Source organism: Ornithorhynchus anatinus, chromosome 9, assembly GCF_004115215.2.
Source record: "Ornithorhynchus anatinus isolate Pmale09 chromosome 9, mOrnAna1.pri.v4, whole genome shotgun sequence".
Taxonomy (NCBI): Eukaryota; Metazoa; Chordata; class Mammalia; order Monotremata; family Ornithorhynchidae; genus Ornithorhynchus; species Ornithorhynchus anatinus.
The window spans coordinates 14000137-14017987 of NC_041736.1; the positions used below are offsets into that span (position 1 = coordinate 14000137).

General features: G+C 40.0%; 1 protein-coding gene across 6 annotated transcripts in view; it reads right to left on the reverse strand.

The window, feature by feature from the left end:
- SCN1A (sodium voltage-gated channel alpha subunit 1) overlaps nt 1-17851 on the reverse strand; it is a 118974-nt gene that overhangs the window by 37801 nt on the left and 63322 nt on the right. For 5 of the 6 annotated variants that reach the window (XM_039913051.1, XM_029072105.2, XM_029072103.2 and 2 more), the window contains 6 exons: nt 17718-17809; nt 16377-16646; nt 4583-4646; nt 2695-2836; nt 1847-2053; nt 456-737 (listed from right to left, as the gene is read on the reverse strand). In XM_039913051.1, coding sequence (XP_039768985.1) covers nt 456-737; nt 1847-2053; nt 2695-2836; nt 4583-4646; nt 16377-16646; nt 17718-17809 — 1057 coding nt within the window. Of the gene's footprint in view, nt 1-455; nt 738-1846; nt 2054-2694; nt 2837-4582; nt 4647-16376; nt 16647-17524; nt 17617-17717; nt 17810-17851 lie in introns of all 6 variants that reach the window. The other variant, XM_039913052.1, reaches the window with a different exon arrangement.

The window sequence follows — 17851 nt, forward strand, 5'->3', positions numbered from 1 at the left end:
CATTGTACGATGGTGAGGGATTGTCAGTTATACAATAGTTTTAGCAGTCACACCAGCACCTTCAAATTCCTATCAACAGAATTATCTCTGAACTCCAGAGGTCACCTGTGCACATATGGTACACATGATTAACTAGAACAGGAAATGTAAATATTTGAATATACCCACACCGCTCTTTTTATTCAATTTGTTACTTTTATACCTAAACTAAAATCAACCTGAATGATTGAAATGAAGCCACCCATCTTATTTTTTCTTTTTTACTCTGCTGGGTGTCTGTGTCTTTATGCCTTTTGCTATGCTATAGAATCATGTATGCATTTCCTATTCCCTAGAGAAAATTACCATTATTAGTAATTAAATTGTACTCTAAGCGCTTAGAACAGTGCTCTAGACATACGCCTGATTGATAATCTGCGAGTCTAGGACGTGAGTACGTCAGAAGGGTAGTGTACCTGGTGAGGGGAAGAATATCTCTTTTCATAAGTCAGCCGGTTCCCTTCAATGGAGAAACGGAAGCCTTTTCTCCGGATGCTGTCTTCGGATTCAGATTTCTGAAATTCATCCTCGTCTTTCTCTTCTCCGCCAGACTGCTCTTTCTGTTTTCTCTTTTTTCTCCTGTTCCTCCTCTCTTTGGCGCTTTTTGAGCTCAACTTGGAGGCTTCAGAAGAGCTCTCGGAGAGCGCCCCCACTGCACTGGGTTCTCGGGACTGCTCTGATGCTGCAGCTGCTGTTGCCTACCACGTTGAAGTGAAGAACACGTTACCATTTCACAGATGAACGTTTTCATTTTTAAAACTAATTCTTAAGCAGTTTTCATTAGGTACCCATGTAAGGTGGAGGATGCTCTGTAAATCTGAGGGGAAAAAGGCCCCTTCCTGCCTATTTCCTGATTAATTCACATGCCTACATTTTTATTTCTTAGGCCAAATCGTGTTTAAAGAATCGGAGAATAGTCAGAAAAGAACACAAATGTAGGTCTGAGTGACTGGTGATATGGCTTAAAGTGACTTAGCGAGTTGAGGGATTCATTACTACTAAGCATCGGTGTCAACATCCGCAAAAGAAATCTGAAACAGATTAATTAAAGCCTTACACCAAAACAGTGGGAGACTTGTATGCAGAAAAACATCTCACTAGCAAATAGCCTACATTTAGGTAAAGAAGGCTGAATGTAAACTATAACAAGTCTAATCCGGCTCTGCCACTTGCCTGCTGTGGGACCTTGGGCCACTTGCTTTTCTCTTCTGTAAAATGGGAATTAAATCTTACTCTCTCCTACTTAGTCCCTGACCTCTATGGGGCCCATAATCTATGTCCACCTTGATTATCTTGAATCTACCAAAAACATTTAGTACGATTCTTGGCACACTGTAAGTGCTTAAATACTATTATGACGATTATTGACAATAATAATATAATTATTATTAATAATTACTTAATAAGAGGAAGTTGCAGGACAGTCCACTAACAACCAAGGCATTAATGGACCTTCAAGGACTTCTTGTAGTGTCTGCTGCCTTGCATCTAGGCTACCCACGATCCCTTCTGACCTAGTTTGGATTGCCAATAAAAGATAGCATCATTTGCATTCTTCTAATTAAAGAAGTAAGTTTACATCACCTAAATATAGTGCAATGATACCATTTCCCCTTCTGAGGTTTTCAATATATTTACAAATTTTTATTCACCTTCCCAACATTCCAGTGAGAAAGGTTCATGGTAAGTAGTTTGAATCACAGTAATGCAGTGAAAGGTGCTGCCTGTCTCTCTGAAGTATAACCTTTCCCCCCATCGGATAACTGGAAAACGCTGAAGGAAGGAATATTTGCTATGTGAAATTGACCTGAGCAGTTTCCTGTTGCTTTTTTATCTGCTCCAGCATCTGTTGAAATTCAGCCTCCTTCTGCTCTGCTTCTTCCAGTGTGGCTTGATTTTGTTCGTCATAAGCCATGGCGACCACAGCCAGGATCAGGTTTATCAGATAAAAAGAGCCGAGGAAAATCACCAGGACAAAAAATATCATGTATGTTTTGCCAGCAGCACGGAGTGTCTGGAAATAGGAATAGTGACAGTTTAATATTTTCACAGAGATGAAAGGCCTGTATCATGACCATAAATTATTTATCTGCCCCCACCCCCCAGCCCAGCACATTAGTGGCACAGTAGTAGATGCTAGAGCAAGACAATCCAGAAGCAACATGTTGCATCACTTCATTTCTCTTTTGCACACTTGCCTTGGAGCTTAGTGTTCTTTTGGTGCATAATTTGTAATATTTACAACTCAACTGAGAAGCAGCGTGGCCTAGTAGATACAGCACAGGCCTAGGAGTCAGAAGGACCTGGGTTCTAATTTTGCCTCTGCCACTTGTCTGCTGTGTGACCTCGGGCAAATCTATTATCTTTTCTGTGCCTCATCTTAAAATGGGGATTAAGACTGTATGTCCCAAGTGGGATACAATCCCTCTAAACTGTAAACTCCTTATGGGCAGGGTACAGGTCTGCTAATTCTGTTCTGTTGTACTCTCCCAATGCTTAGTGCAGTGCTCTGTACATAGTAAGCGCTCAGTAAATACGATTGATATGAACCGTGACCAACCAACCTGATTAGCTTGTATCTACCCCAGCACTTAGAATACCATTAAAAAAACTGATCCTGAATATATTTAGTATTTCATTTTTCTAGGTTCTCACCAGTTGATAAAGGTTTTCCCAGAAGTCCTGAGTCATCAGCCGAAAGAGGGACAAGAAGGCCCAGCTGAAAGTGTCAAAGCTTGTATAGCCATAGTTAGGGTTCCTACCAGCTTTCACACACATAAATCCTTCTGGGCACTGGCTGCAAATGGAGAAGAAAAGAGGCATAACAGGGTTTTCTGCTATCACTCTGTGCTAGTAATAGAGTCATACTAATCAGTTTAGTGTTCCTTTTTTAGATGCCTCCATCGTTAATAGTTTTCAATGGAAAACATTCTGCATGATCATTTTCCCTTTCCTGCATCATCCTTATAGCACTTAGTATGTGCTTTGCATGTAGTAAGTGCTTAATAAGTATCTTTGAATGATCTCTTGAGTCGAGAGGAGCACAAAAATGTGCGGATGCCATGTCCGAAATGTTGAGGGCACAGCACAACACCCTTTAGAGCGACAAGGGGATTAGCATCCTTTCCCAGTTCTCCACCCCTACTCCCACCCGACCCCCAAAAGGTTGGTCCACTTTAACAGTCATTAGGTCTGGCCCAAGATAAGACAAACTCTGACAGCCCAAGATATCATCTCCTCATCAAAGAAGAGTGAGTATAAAATCATATTTTGTTCCTGTTTTTATAGATGAAAATTTTTGAAATCAGTCAGAATAAGTTTGATGAATCTGGGTTTGAATTTACACCTGAAATACATCCAATGATTTGAAAAATGATTATGGATTTTTTTGCAGGGATGTTGTTACGTTGGACAGGGACAATATTTTAAAAAATTGCCTCTGGACCCAATACTTTCAGCCAACAGTAGGGCCACAAATAAAATTATTACAAGAAGCATCACTCCTAGGACAACAGTTGCTTGTGGTCCTTCCTGCCACATATCACTCCAATGAGGCATATGGAGGGGGTCGGAAAAGAAGGGACTTGCAGCAAAAGGCTTTCATGACAAAATCTAGTATCTGGGTCCCTAGGGAAATTCTGTCCAGCAGAATGACTTAGCATATCCTGCTTGGTGCGGTGTGTAAGAAGCAGGGAAACATTCTTCCTCTCTCCCTTCCAACTTGACCTCATATAGAAGTCCCTTCCCAAAGTTGAGACCCTCCATTTGTCTCCTATATGGAAGGAGAGAATTAGTCTCCCAAGCATTTCTTGTTCTCTTGAATTCAAATTCTGTAACATCCAAATTGTAGAAAATTGTGTTCCTTTTATTAGTTTGACTCCGATATTTTCCTTAAATATTAGCACAGTATTTTTTCATCTTTCTTAGGCATCGCCTCCATCACATCTCACCACACAACCACTCTTAGTTTCCTGATTTCTACCCAAAATGAACAACATGTTTGAGTGAAGGGAAGAAAAGTAAAATATCTGTCAGGATTAACGATGCCATTTCTTGACCATTCAACAATAAATGCTGTGTAAGCACTGAGCTAGATTTCCTTTTAGAAATGACTGCTGAGAATGCAAAGTCAAAGTTAGATGTCCACTGTAACAAAGTGCTAGTGTGATGAGGGCATGAAGACATAGAGTTGTTTCAAGATCTGTAATGCCTCAGCATCAGGGAGACAGGAGGATTAGTTTGGGAAGATGCTCCAGCTTTTGAAGCTCCTGAGAGAATGCGAGATGTTTTCCTAGCAAATTCCACTGCCACCATGGATATCTCCAGCTCCCTTTCTGACCCACACGAGTCCTGGGATAGCAAAGCCCTCAACTAGCTACTACTGTCACTTTCTAAATGGCAGCCCTTGTTACTTGTAAAAGCTGACTTGGATCTGCGAGTGTGTAAGTAATGGATTGCCACTGGCAGGTGCTTTCTTGGGTTTCTATTGCCCCACTGTCACAAAGAAAATTATTACAAGAAGCATTAGATGACTTTGACTTACCCTGCATCCGAACTATTACCACAAAGAAGAGCATCGAGAAATCCTTCCACAAAGTAATGATATCCTGTTTAGAAAAATATTAGAAAAAAGTGATGAAATCCTGCTTTGCTCTCAACTTGTTTTAGTGAAAATAGGAGGGACAGATTCATTCTCCAAGTTTCAGTCATGATCAATATTAACAAATTCTAAATACTGCAGTAAAAGGACTGAGGGAATTTTAAAATAGGCTCTTAAATGAATGTATGTCTGCAGGGACCAAAATAAAAACAGCAAGTTGAAACATTTATTCAGAATCTACAATTTTCTTTATCTTAAGGGCCCAGATGATCTCTGCTGTCTCCCTGGGATGCTGGACTCTGAACTGATCCCACAAACATATTTCACTCCATGGATATTCCACTGGTTTACCACCAAGAGGTATGGAGTGTAATCCCAGCAATATACCTAGGCCTTATAGCCTGACACTGATTCAGTCCTCTTCAAATGCGCGTGGATGATGTTCTTGGGAAAGCCGGCATTAGGCGAAACTAGCAATGTAGTACTTATTCTGTGCACACAGGCATAAACAGACTGTTTGATACCCAGAATACTGAGCCCAAGTAAGTTTATGTTGTTAGAGCATCCCTTAATTTCCTAACTGTAAGCTAAGCAAAGTGCATACTAAATACACGTTACAAAAGAACTGAATATACCATAACATCAAGGAACGTTGGAACTCATGGGGGCTGGAAATGTTTTAATCTTTTTTGGCAGGTCCTAAATCCCATCTGGGTGACAGAAGATTGTTTTATTTTACCTAGGCCTACCATATTACACACTAGCCACACCCTGGCACACCTGTCTGAGTGTACTCTGCTGTATTGTACTCTCCCAAGTTTTTAAGAGAGCGCTCCACATACAGTATGTGCTCAATAAATAGCATTGATTGATTGATTGATTCTGATTCCTTCCAGGGTGGCAGCAGATTAGAGGAACAAGACTGTATAACAGGAAAGTCCAAACTGCAATCTCTCAAACGATCGATAGTATTTTTGTGCACCTATGAGCACAGCACTGTAGAAACCACTTGGGATAACACAATAGAAGAAGAAAGTCATATAGATAAACTGTGTGGCAGACATTTTTCAAATATTAATTCCACTGGTATGACACAACTGTGATAACTTCAAGTTGGCTCCCAATGTTAGATCTGCACCACAAAAATTTTGTCCCAAATTTTCCACCAGAAAATACTTTCAAAATATATATTTCTGCCCTTTGCAGACATTGACCTTGTTTCTTGAGCTTGAACCTAAAATATACAAAAAGTAATTATACTTACACCCGGTTGTCCTGTAATGCTAGAGTTGCGTTCTTGCAAAACCTCAAATTAAGAAAAGTTGCCAGTCCAGCACTCACCGGTTCTGAGCCTGCATATATGCACATGAGTAGCTTCTTCTGGTTATGCAACACACCGAGCCCAAACAGGCTGGCACATTCTGGAGAAGATCCCTAATTCCCTACTAGGCTGCTAACCAAAGCATAAACTCTGAGAGAACCAAGGGGATTATTTGCAAAAGGCAATATATTATCTGATTTCCCAATACCTCCTGCAAAATAAAAAAGCAACTCTATCACAGTTTGAGAGAAGAACAAATGTCCAGGAATGGGGTAGCACCCGTTATTCCCCTCCATAAACCAAATAATTATATTAGCAATAATTCCAACAATGATGATGATGGTATTTGTTACACACTTATAATGTGCGAAAAAGTATGTTAAGCACTGGAATAGTTACAAGATAATCAGGGTAATCAAGATAATCAGTCCCTGTGTCCTACATGGGACTCTCATGGCTTAGTGGATAGAGCATGACCCAGGGAGTCAGAAGGATCTGGGTTCTAATCCCAACTCTCCCATATGTCTGCTCTGTGGCCTTGGGCAAGTGACTTAACTTCTCTGGGCCACAGGTACCTCGTCTGTAAAATGGGAATTAAGACTGTGAGTCCCATGTAGGACAGGGATTGTGTCCAACATGATTAACTTCTATCTACCCCCACTCTTAGAACAGTGTTTGTTACCTAATAAGTGCTTAACAAGTACCATAATTATGAATTATTATCAACAGCCCTGTGTGGATGGCAAGAAACATGAAAGTAACTCCTATATTTATTCTAATATCAATTTTTTGTATTTTTTTTGGTTTTTCATTAGTTCACTTTCCTTAAGTGCTTTTCCAACCCTACCCGTTATTCTTAGGCTCGGAGTCCTATGAAGGCTAAGATCCGCATCTCCATCTCATCTGTGTATGCTTTTTCCCTGTGCTTAGTATGGCATTTTGCACATAGGAGTTACTTTTTAAATATTATCATTACTACTAGTGCATAATATTAAAATAATTAGATTAGTCCTCAGAGTAAATATTTCAGAATGCAAAATGGCTACGTCAGATTTGGAAAGCTTTATATTCTTCCACACTGAGAGGGATTGTAGTCCCATGTTTTATCCTGTAATTTTCTGCATGCAAATCCACTATTCTATGAGATCCATTGTTTTTAATGGAAAAGCACACAGAGCTACAAAGTATCCTTTTTATTCTCATTTACAGCTGATATTCGGGTTTCTTTGGGTTTCAGTTCAGTTAGCTTCTCTTTTGATAAAAACTACCATCATGATGAAATTTACTTTCTAGCATTATCTCTCTTTATTATGTTGTTCTTCATGAGAGTAAGATGACATTGATTTGTCTGGTTTTGGACAGTAAAATTCAACTGAATGGGGATTACATAGATTAGTTTTGTAAAGACAGATAGCACCTGCGTGTTCTATTTTATTACATTTCTCCCTTCCAGAGTGTAATATTTCTCCTGCTAATGTACTTGAGCTTTCACACCCCTCACAATGCTGGAAAATTTAGCTAATTACATTTATGACTATGATACCTGCAAAAATATACAATAGTAACAGTCCTTTCCACCTTTTGAACACTTAAAAACTTTTGGCTGATTTGAAGAACTGACTACCGTTAGTATTTCTTCACTTCAGATGCAAACTGAAATCTTTGCTTCAAAGTGGGTAATACTAATAATAATAATAACTTTGGTATTTGTTAAGTGCTTACTACTGACCAAGCACTGTACTAAGCACTGGGTTAGATACAAAATATCAGGTCAGAACATAGTCCCCGTCACACGCAAGCCATATGTGGAGGAGACTGGTGGACCTGAGATGATCTGATACACTTCAAGCTCACAGGATATACAATTATTACATCAAAAAGTGATCTCTCACTCCCAAGACAGTTGTTCATTAAGCTCTGGAAAAAGACAAATCTGCAGGGAGCTCAGCAACAACATCAAAACAGTCCTGCTGAAACAATGATTGGGCATTTCTCTGTGATAGATGTGATATCATGCAGCTATCTAGACGTCACCAACTGCAATTTAAGGTAAATGACTCCAACATAAAAAGTCTACATGCAGCAAAGACAGACTTCACTGATTGCATCTTGTGCAATCCCAAATCTCAGAGATCAGAGACTGTGTCTACCAACTCTGATGTATTGTACTCTTCCATGTGCTTAGTACAGTACTCTGCACACAGTAAGTGCTCAATAAATACCATTGATTGATTGAGTGTCCATATACTGGCTCAAAGATGTGACTCTTATCACAGATGCAAGTGCTAAGCTATGCTTCTGGGTCACTCTTTCATCACAAAAGAGAGGGAGCATTTCACAAGGACATGGAGAAGGTCATTGATTTGACTGCCTTAGAGGCATAAACCCTAGAAGATGTGCAGTTGATGTGCCAAATTAGACACAACAAGCTAACATAAACTCAAAAAAAATGTATATATATATATATATATATACATATATATATATAGAGAGAGAGAGTTTATGTTAGCTTGTTGTGTCTAATTTGGCATATATACATATTCACAGTGTTTTCATGGTGCAGGCCATATATATATATATATTGAGTTTATGTTATATATATGGCCTGCACCATGAAAACACCGTGAATTCTCTACTTGGGCAGCAAACAAATGATGCAGTGGTAGTCAAGGAAATAGGAAACCAGAAAACAAAAACAAATCAAGACCAACACATCCCTTGTGAGAACTGATCAATCAGAAGTGTTTTTTGAGGTTTCACTCCTTGCAAAACACTGACACATTTAGGAGAATATAGTACAACTGCCCTCAAGGATCTTTCAATCTGGTGGAGGAGCCAGACACTAAAAGAAATTATTGGTAGGGGAAGCAACTGAACCCTAAAATAAATGCATAAGTGCTGTGGTGAGAAGGTATGGAGGAAGTACGTAAAGGATTGATGTTTAAATAGTAAGAGAAATAGCAGGATTAGCCTGGGAAGACTTTCTCTCCATGCTTCCCCAGCCCCTATATCACTTAGGCACACATCTTTTACACTATTGCTTCTTCCTCTCTGAAATTTATTTTAGTGTCTGTCTTTCCCGTAGCTCTCTTCCCTTCGTTGAAGAATCACGTCTGCTAACTCTTATGCTCTACCAAATGCTTAATACCGTTTTCTGCACATGTAGATGCTCAGTAAATACGAATGATTGATTGTTCCAAGTGTAACAAACCCATGAACATAGATGGTACCTCAGCATTCTACCATAATTGAAAACATCAGAATGCTCTTTGACTATTCTGGATAAATTGTCTGAACCTCTCTATTCCATTACCAAACTATGAAATGTTTAACTATCAATTAAAAGCTCAGTCTGGCCACAAAACAAAGGAAGATTTTTGGGTTTGTGCACAATCTGGCCAGGATTGTGAGCCTGCCTTGATATTTTCAATCCCTCCCTGCCCACCCCACCAAAACATACACACAGGTATAGGCAAATTTCACCATCAATGGAATCTTTTTTGGGTACAGATGTAACCTTATAAAAAGCTCCACCATCAGATATGTGTTGCTGAATAGTGGTAAGAACAAGATGTAAAAATGTTTCACTATAGATTTGGCCCATTTGCTATGATGACCTCAAAGCCCTTAATCATGCAGCTATAAATCCTTCTTTCTCTAAGTTTTTTCACTATTTGTTTTTTTGGATTCCATGTATTAACACTTCCAATCCAAACAGCTAGATTTTTATTTTGAGTTAGTTTACCACCATCTGCTTTAGCATATGGTTCATTTATTTGAAAGCTGGCCTGTGCATTCTCAACAGTGCATACAAATAGGAAAATCCATATACACATAGTGCTATTGGCTGAAACTCATGTTTTCATCATGACAACTTCCCAGCGAACAGGTTCCAGAATATCAATAACAATTCCTTTAGCTCTTTTCTTCTCAAGGAATCAAATAGCATTCAATATTTTAAAGTAGTGGAAAGAGCCTGGGCTTCGGAGTCAGAGGTCATGGGTTCGACTCCCGGCTCTGCCACTTGTCAGCTGTGTGACCTTGGGCAAGTCACTTCACTTCTCTGTGCCTCAGTTACCTCATCTGTAAAATGGGGATTAACTGTGAGCCTCACTTGGGACAACCTGATTACCTTGTATCTCCCCCAGCGCTTAGAACAGTGCTCTGCACATAGTAAGCGCTTAATAAATACCAACATTATTATATTTACCTACAGAATCCTGTACCGCTCTCATTGGCTTCTCTCCCCTCTCACCCCAAAACTTGATTAGGAGAAGATAATAATAATAATAATGTTGGTATTTGTTAAGCGCTTACTATGTGCCGAGCACTGTTCTAAGCGCTGGGGTAGACACAGGGGAATCAGGATGTCCCACGGGGGGCTCACAGTCTTAATCCCCATTTTACAGATGAGGTAACTGAGGCACAGAGAAGTTAAGTGACTCGCCCACAGTCACACAGCTGACAAGTGGCAGAGCTGGGATTCAAACTCATGACCTCTGACTCCAAAGCCCGTGCTCTTTCCACTGAACCACACTGCTTCTCTGATCCCAGCTACCTTTAAATTTTGTGTAATTTTCTATTCCTTTCAAAATAATTCAACCTCAGCAACATCTTACACTCACTTGCATTTAGACACTTTGTTTTGGGTGAGCCATCTTATCAATTAAACATATGAGAAGCAGCATGGCTTAGTGGAAAGAGTCCGGGCTTGGGAGTCAGAAGTCGTGAGTTCTAATCCCGGCTCCACCATTTATCAGCTGCCTGACTTTGGGCAAGTCACTTAACTTCTCTGTGCCTCAGTTACCTCATCTGTAAAAAGGGGATTATGACTGTGAGCCCCACCCTGACACCCTGATTACTTTGTATCTACCTCAGTACTTAGAATAGTGCTTGGCACATAGTAAGCACCTAACAAATACCACCATTATTATTTTTATTAAGCACTTACTGTGTGCAGAGCATTGTACTAAGCACTTTGGAGAGTACAATGTAACAGAGTCGGTAGATACGTTTCCTGCCCACAAGGAGCTTCCTAAACATTGCTCATCATCCCAGAAAATATTTCAAAACCAAGACAATATTTCACATCCCTAAATCTTAGACACATTCTTTACTTTTCTTAAAAGTGATTATTCTGAATTTTCAAGGATGAAGTCCTGAATCATCTTTCCTGTCCAAGGATTATTATTAGAACATAAAAAAGAGAAAATAAGTTTAAATTCTATTCCCAGCCTCAAAAAGCTTGTCAATTAAGAAAATGGAAAAGGACTTTGGCTTGCCAGTTTTGTTTTGTTGCTTTGACCTTGGAACTTAAGCAAAAACCTTGAGCAAATTCAACTACAGTACTCTCCTGAATAAAACAAAAGAAATGATACTTGATTCCAGTAACTTCTTTGGTCCATTTGAAACTTCTATTTTGGCAGGAGCTGTACTGATTTTACTTTCTGTGACCTTCTTTCACATTCCTAAATTTCAAATTGAAGGATGAACTGTTTTTTCCATCAGATTTCCTGTGATTTCTGCCAAACACATGATTCTAGGAGGGGACATGGACCCAGAGACCCTGGAAACCCAAGGTCACTACTGATGTTATTGTCCTTCCACATTCCTTCAGTCTTTAAATCCTGTCAGTTCTTCCTATTTTCTAATTCATTTGTTAAACACTTACTATGTGCCAGGCACTGCTCTAAGCGACAGGGTAGATACAAGCTAATCAGATTGGACACAGTCCCTGTCCCACAGGGGGTTCACAGTCTTCATCTCCATTTTACAGATGAGATAACTGAGGCACAGAGAAGTGAAGTGACTTGTCCAAGGTCACACAGCAGACAAGTGGCAGAGCCGGGCCCAGGTCCTTCTGACTCCCAGGCCCGTGGTCTATCCGCTAGGCCATACTACTTAGTAATATTTGTAATATCTAATATTTCACAAAAGTATAGCCCCTTCTCTTGCTCCCGCCACCCTGCTTCCTGGTGCGTCTACATCAACAGCTTCCTTACTAGTCTAAAGCTTCTATGACTCATAAAGCATCAATTCCCTCTTCAAAAACCTCCAACAGTTACCCATTTCTTCCCACATAAAACAATTCCTAGCCATAGGCTTGAAGGCTTTCTACCAGCTGTCTCCCTTTCTCCCAACTACTCTCTTCTCCTGCTTCCTCCCAGTTCACTCATTCATTCAATGGCATTTATTGAGCACTTACTGTGCAAAAACACTGTACTAAGCACTAAGTACAATACAACAACAGACACATCCCCTGTCTACAACGAGCACCCAGTTCACATTCTTTGCTCTTCCTTAACCTTCTTTGCAGATCTTCTGCTTCCAACTCATTTCTCCTGGCTTTCCCTCTAGAAAAGACTCTCACCCATTAAATCCATCAAACCCTAACTCTTCCCACCTTCAAACCTCCTAGGATCACTTCTTTCCAGAAATTAGAAATTTCCAGAAATTTCCTTGACTAGTCTATCATTTGGGTTCACAAATCCTGCTCCTTGCCATGCAACTGAGATCCTTTGGGTCCAGATTCTAACACTTTTAATTCTGTCCTGGGGCATCGTAATCTATACTGTGCACCACGGGGCTTCCCTGACTTCATTATGAAGTACTAGGAGGAAATGTAGCGTGGCTCAGTGGAAAGAGCCCGGGCTTGGGAGTCAGGGGTTATGGGTTCGAATCCCGGCTCAGCCACTTGTCAGCTGTGTGACTTTGGGCAAGTCACTTAACCTCTCTGTGCCTCAGTTACCCCATCTGTAAAATGGGGATAAAGACTGTGAGCCCCACGTGGGACGATCTGATCACCTGGTATCCTCCCCAGCACTTAGAACAGTGCTTTGCACATAGTAAGAGCTTAACAAATGCCATCATTATTATTATTAATAACCAAAATATTCCTGCCACATTATAAAATAACTTGAAATGATCTAGAAGCCAGTCAACTGAACTGCCAACATGTCTCACCCTAACACATCTTGGGATGTTTTTGACTTTGAGATCCAGCTGGATGGAACCCGAGGATCTGTTTGACTGTAGGATATCAGTGCAAACAAATTCCTCCTCTAATTCTTCAAATTGTGAGATTTGTACTGTGTGTCAAATCTTCAACGTTATGCTGACCTGGGGGTTAGTTCAAAACCACTAGGTTCCACAGGAGGGTGATTAGGTGGTTTTATAAAAAATGCCCCCTGCCAAATAAAGAAAACATCCTGATTGTAGACTTTGTGGATAGTGGATTCTGCCTGCTGTTTGTCCCCTCTCTCTTCCTTCACACCCCCTATCCCCTCACACTGCTTAAATCCATCACCATGGGAAATTGGTCACACAGGGAGGAGCACTTGCTAATTGGAGTGCTTGATGACTCTTTAGTAATGCACTGAATGGTGCCTAATGGCCTAAAAGAGTAATACCCACCCCTCATCTCCAGGTTCACTGTGGCTAATTGTGTAGAGGAGAATAAAGTCTAAAAGACTCTGTTTTGCTACTATCAATAGCATCTTGGAATTCCAAAAAACTTCAGTGATACTGTGATACCACAATTATTGATGGAAACAAAAAAAACCCCTATCTTTTCACTAATTATTCATGCCATAGACTTGGATTCCAAAACCCATGGTTTGGCCTGACAAAATTGGAACAAATTTTTCTCCACTAGAGCTGAAATTCCTTTCTAGGTGGCTTTCTCCATTTCACATCTTGACCCATGAGGATGATAATGATACAAGTTACAGCATTAATGTCTAAATAGATTGCAGGGAGACAGGATATTAATGGCTAAACAGACAGCATGGAGACCCAGCATTAATGGCTATAAAGACAGCAGGGAGTACCAAATTCAGGTTCACCAAGGGGTATACAATGCCTATGCCTTCCAAAAGAGAGTTCTGGAATTTCAAAGGACAGATCCTTTGGTGTCTTTAGGGAGAAACTGAGAAAAAGATCTCCATTCTGAAATGCCCAGAGCAACCCTGAGAGGAGAGAGTCTTGATTTAGACCAGAGGGAAAAACTATGATGATCATTGTAAAGTTACCTCCATATCCTATGTAAATTCATATTTCCTGTGTGCCACACCTAAGCTGCTTATTGTATGAGTGCTTTGATCAAAGTTTTGTCTTATTTACCAGGATCTCTGTACTGAACTTTCCAGCCAGAAAACCATCCTGAAGATGGAGGTTGGATGGAATGCCGACCAAAGCATCTTAGTAAGTAGCAGGCATCACCTGAATGTCCCTAATAATGGTATTTGTTCAATAATGGTATTTGTTTAAGCGCTTACAAAATACCATGCATTGTACTAAGCGCTGTGGTAGATATAATAGGGTAGGACAGATAGTCCTTGTCCTTCATGGGCTCACTTTCTAAGAAGGCAGGTGAACAGGTATTGAATCTCCATTTACAGATGAGGAAACTGAGGCACAGAGAAGCAACATAGCCTAGTGGAAAAAGCATGGGCTTGGGATTCAGAGGTCCTGTGTTCTAATCCTGATCCTGCCACATGAATGCTCTGTAACTCTGGGCACGTCACTTAACTTTTCTGTGCCTCAGTTCCCTCATCTCCAAATATGGGATATTCAATACCTGTTTTCCCTCCTATTTAGATTGTGAGCCCCATTTGGGACCTAATTATCTTATCTCTACCCCAGTGCTTAATGAATACAATTATCATTATAATTGTGATCAAATGACTCGCCCAAGGTCGCACAGCAGGCCAGTGGCAGAGCCGGGATTAAAACCCAGGTACTTGACTCCCAGGCCCTTGATCATTCCACTACACTACTTTGCTTCTTATTAGGCCCCAACCAATCAATTCCATTTACTGAGGATCTTCTCTGGGTACAGAGCACTGTACTAAGAGTTTATTACAATAGAATTAGTATTCTAACCCTCAAGGAACTTTCAATCTCATATAACTTGGCCATGGGAGGCAACATAGAGGGAAACATACATTTTTCAGAATAAAATACATAAATAAATCTAAAAACTTTATAATTAATAACTGTTCTACTATTTGGTTTTTTTTTCAATTGCAATTTGCACCCAACAAATTGTATAATTCTATTATTATAATGTAAAGATACAGCAGAAGCAGCGTGGCATAGTGCACACAGCACAGGCCTAGGAATCAGAAAGTCAACCTAGGAATCAGAAAGTCAAGAGTTCTAATCCCAGCTCTGCCACCTGCCAGCTTTGTGGCCTTGGACAAGTCACTTCACTTCTCTGTGCAGCTCAGTTACCTCTTCTGTAAAAGGAGGATTAAGACTGTGAGCCCCATGCGGGACAGGGACTGTGTCTAACCCAATTTACTTATATCCACCCTAGCACTTAGTACAGTGCCTGACACTTAGCACTTAACAAAAACCACAGTTATTATTATCATTATGTGGGACATGGATTTTGTCCAACCTGATTAGCTTGGATCTACCCTAGAGCTTAGTATAGCATCTGGTAGATAGTAAGCACTTAACAAATACCATAAAAAATGTGGTGATCTTGGTGAGGGTGAGCCTTTGTAAAAAAAAATACAAGTGTCAGAAGAAAATAGTTTATGGGTAAATTAATATAAAAATTGAACTAAAGTAAAAAGCAATGGAGAGAATTGTCTGGTCATGAAGTACTGACTTCGGGCTCCTACAGCATCATCACCCTTTGCTGAAAGGCCAGCTATTGTTCTGTGTCAATCGTCATACAGTGAGTTTGCTTTTAAAATAAATGGTAATTTTATAATCATGCACAATTTCATAATTTAAAAAATTAAGTGTAACAACAAGCCTTGCTCGTGGGTGGCCAAGCATTAAATCTGCCCATGTACATGTTAAAAAAAGATGTCTCTGTTCCAGGCCAGGAAAGCCTTTGAAGTGCCATGTTCACACAACCATCACTGAAGTGCCCAAGGCACTTCATAACCCTAGAATGGAGTTGGTTGGAGGGGCCCCTGAAGTGATAATCCTAAGGGTATGCACCGGGCCTGGCCTGGCCTGGGGTCAGTTCAAAGCTACTCTGGAGGAAGGAATGGGATAATGAGCCATAATGATGCACATTTCAAAAATCTGATCATTCTGTGGAAAAGAAATTAAAGCAGCTCATTTAACCTATTCGTTATTAGAGTAATTTTATTAAAAGTCGAACATTTCTTCCACTGACTAGAGAACACCATCACCTCACCAAAACTGATCTCTGTAATCTGTATTAGGCCCATTATCTATGGGCCACTATTGAGAAGTATTTCTAAAAATCTAAATGATGAAACCCCCAAATTGAGCAGGTGCTCAAGTTTTTTTTTAATGAATCAATTCATTTTTCCCTAATAAAATTCGTTTCGTGTGGTCCCCATTACTTTGCATATGCTTAAATGGCTAAGCAAACCCAGTCAGTTTCAAAAAATAAAAATCAGGCACAATTAGAGCAGTAATTCTTACTTTTATCTTGGACGTAGGAATTCCAGTCAAACTCACGGATAGTTTCATTGACTAGTACTCCGTTGTACTCCCAGGTGCGGTTAGTCTCTATAGTATGCTCCTCCAAGGAAGCGTTAGTTGGAGGCCACTGCACACATTTATTCCTCAGGTTGCCCATGAATAGCTGAAGTCCTATTAGAGCAAATACACTCAGACAAAACACAGTCAGGATCATTACATCGGAAAGCTTCTTCACTGACTGGATCAGGGCCCCCACGATTGTCTTCAGGCCTGCAAACAGAGAAGAATATCAGTATGAAAACGAGAAGCCTTATGTCTCTCACATGATAGAGGTTTCATGCAGAAGCCCAAATATTAGTTGGAACGCCAGTGGAAAAACACTTCGTGGGGAGATCGGGCGCTCGTGAGGAGGAATTGCTCATCTTTTATAGTCATTTGAAACAATAGATGGGAATAAGCGGTCCTTATTCTGTTTTTGCTGAACAAGAAATCATGGGATTCATGTTCCACGTGAACCCCAAAGAAAGAAATCTCCCTGGTTTTACTTTTGCCAATGCAACTTGCCCCAAACCTTGACAATAACAGTTTTATAACATTTTATAACATTGACGGAAAACATCAAACATCTAGTTAGGCAATGTAAAAGCTTCTGCTATAAAACTGGAGATGGTTTGGAGAATAACAACATTTTAAGATAATAAATCCCCCATGCAAGGCCCATGCTATTTTTATTATCTTACTCCTTTATCTTTGTTAGCAAATTCAAGTTTTCAACTAATTGCAAGAGTCTTCCATAAATATGAAGATAGAGCACGTTGGCATAGTTCACCGTAATACAAAACCTTTCGAGAACTCATCGGTTTTTTTTTTTTGGTGTTGAATTTGGAGGAGAAAGCTTGACATCATAAGATGCAAACCACACAGTCTAAATATTGCAATGTCTCATGCAATAATTTGTTAAACTCTAAGGCTGATTTATACAAAGAAAAAAGCTTCTGTTCAAAAGCAAAGAATCATATTTCAATGAAATATTGTCTTATGATCCCTGCCTTTTAGAAACATTGAGTGCAAGCAACGAGGCTTATGTTGAAAAGATGTGAATTCAACAATGGAACTAATTCAGCCTCAGTGTTTAACCTAGCTCTCACCTGGAATGACCGAAATAGTTTTCAATGCTCGGAGAACTCTGAACGTTCTCAACGCTGAGACATTGCCCAGGTCCACAAACTCTGTCACATATCTGTAATAGGGGAGTTCACACACAAACACAATGACAACACACAAGAAACAGTTGGAAAGACAGGGGGAGCCTACTGCTTTACACCAATCACTTCTTCTTACCTGGAATTACAGAAATAGTTTTCAAAGCTCTCAAGACTCTGAAAGTTCGAAGAGCTGAAACATTGCCTAGGTTTACAAATTCTGTTACATACCTGTAGAATTAAATCAGAGTTATTCAGAATTTGGACAAAGCT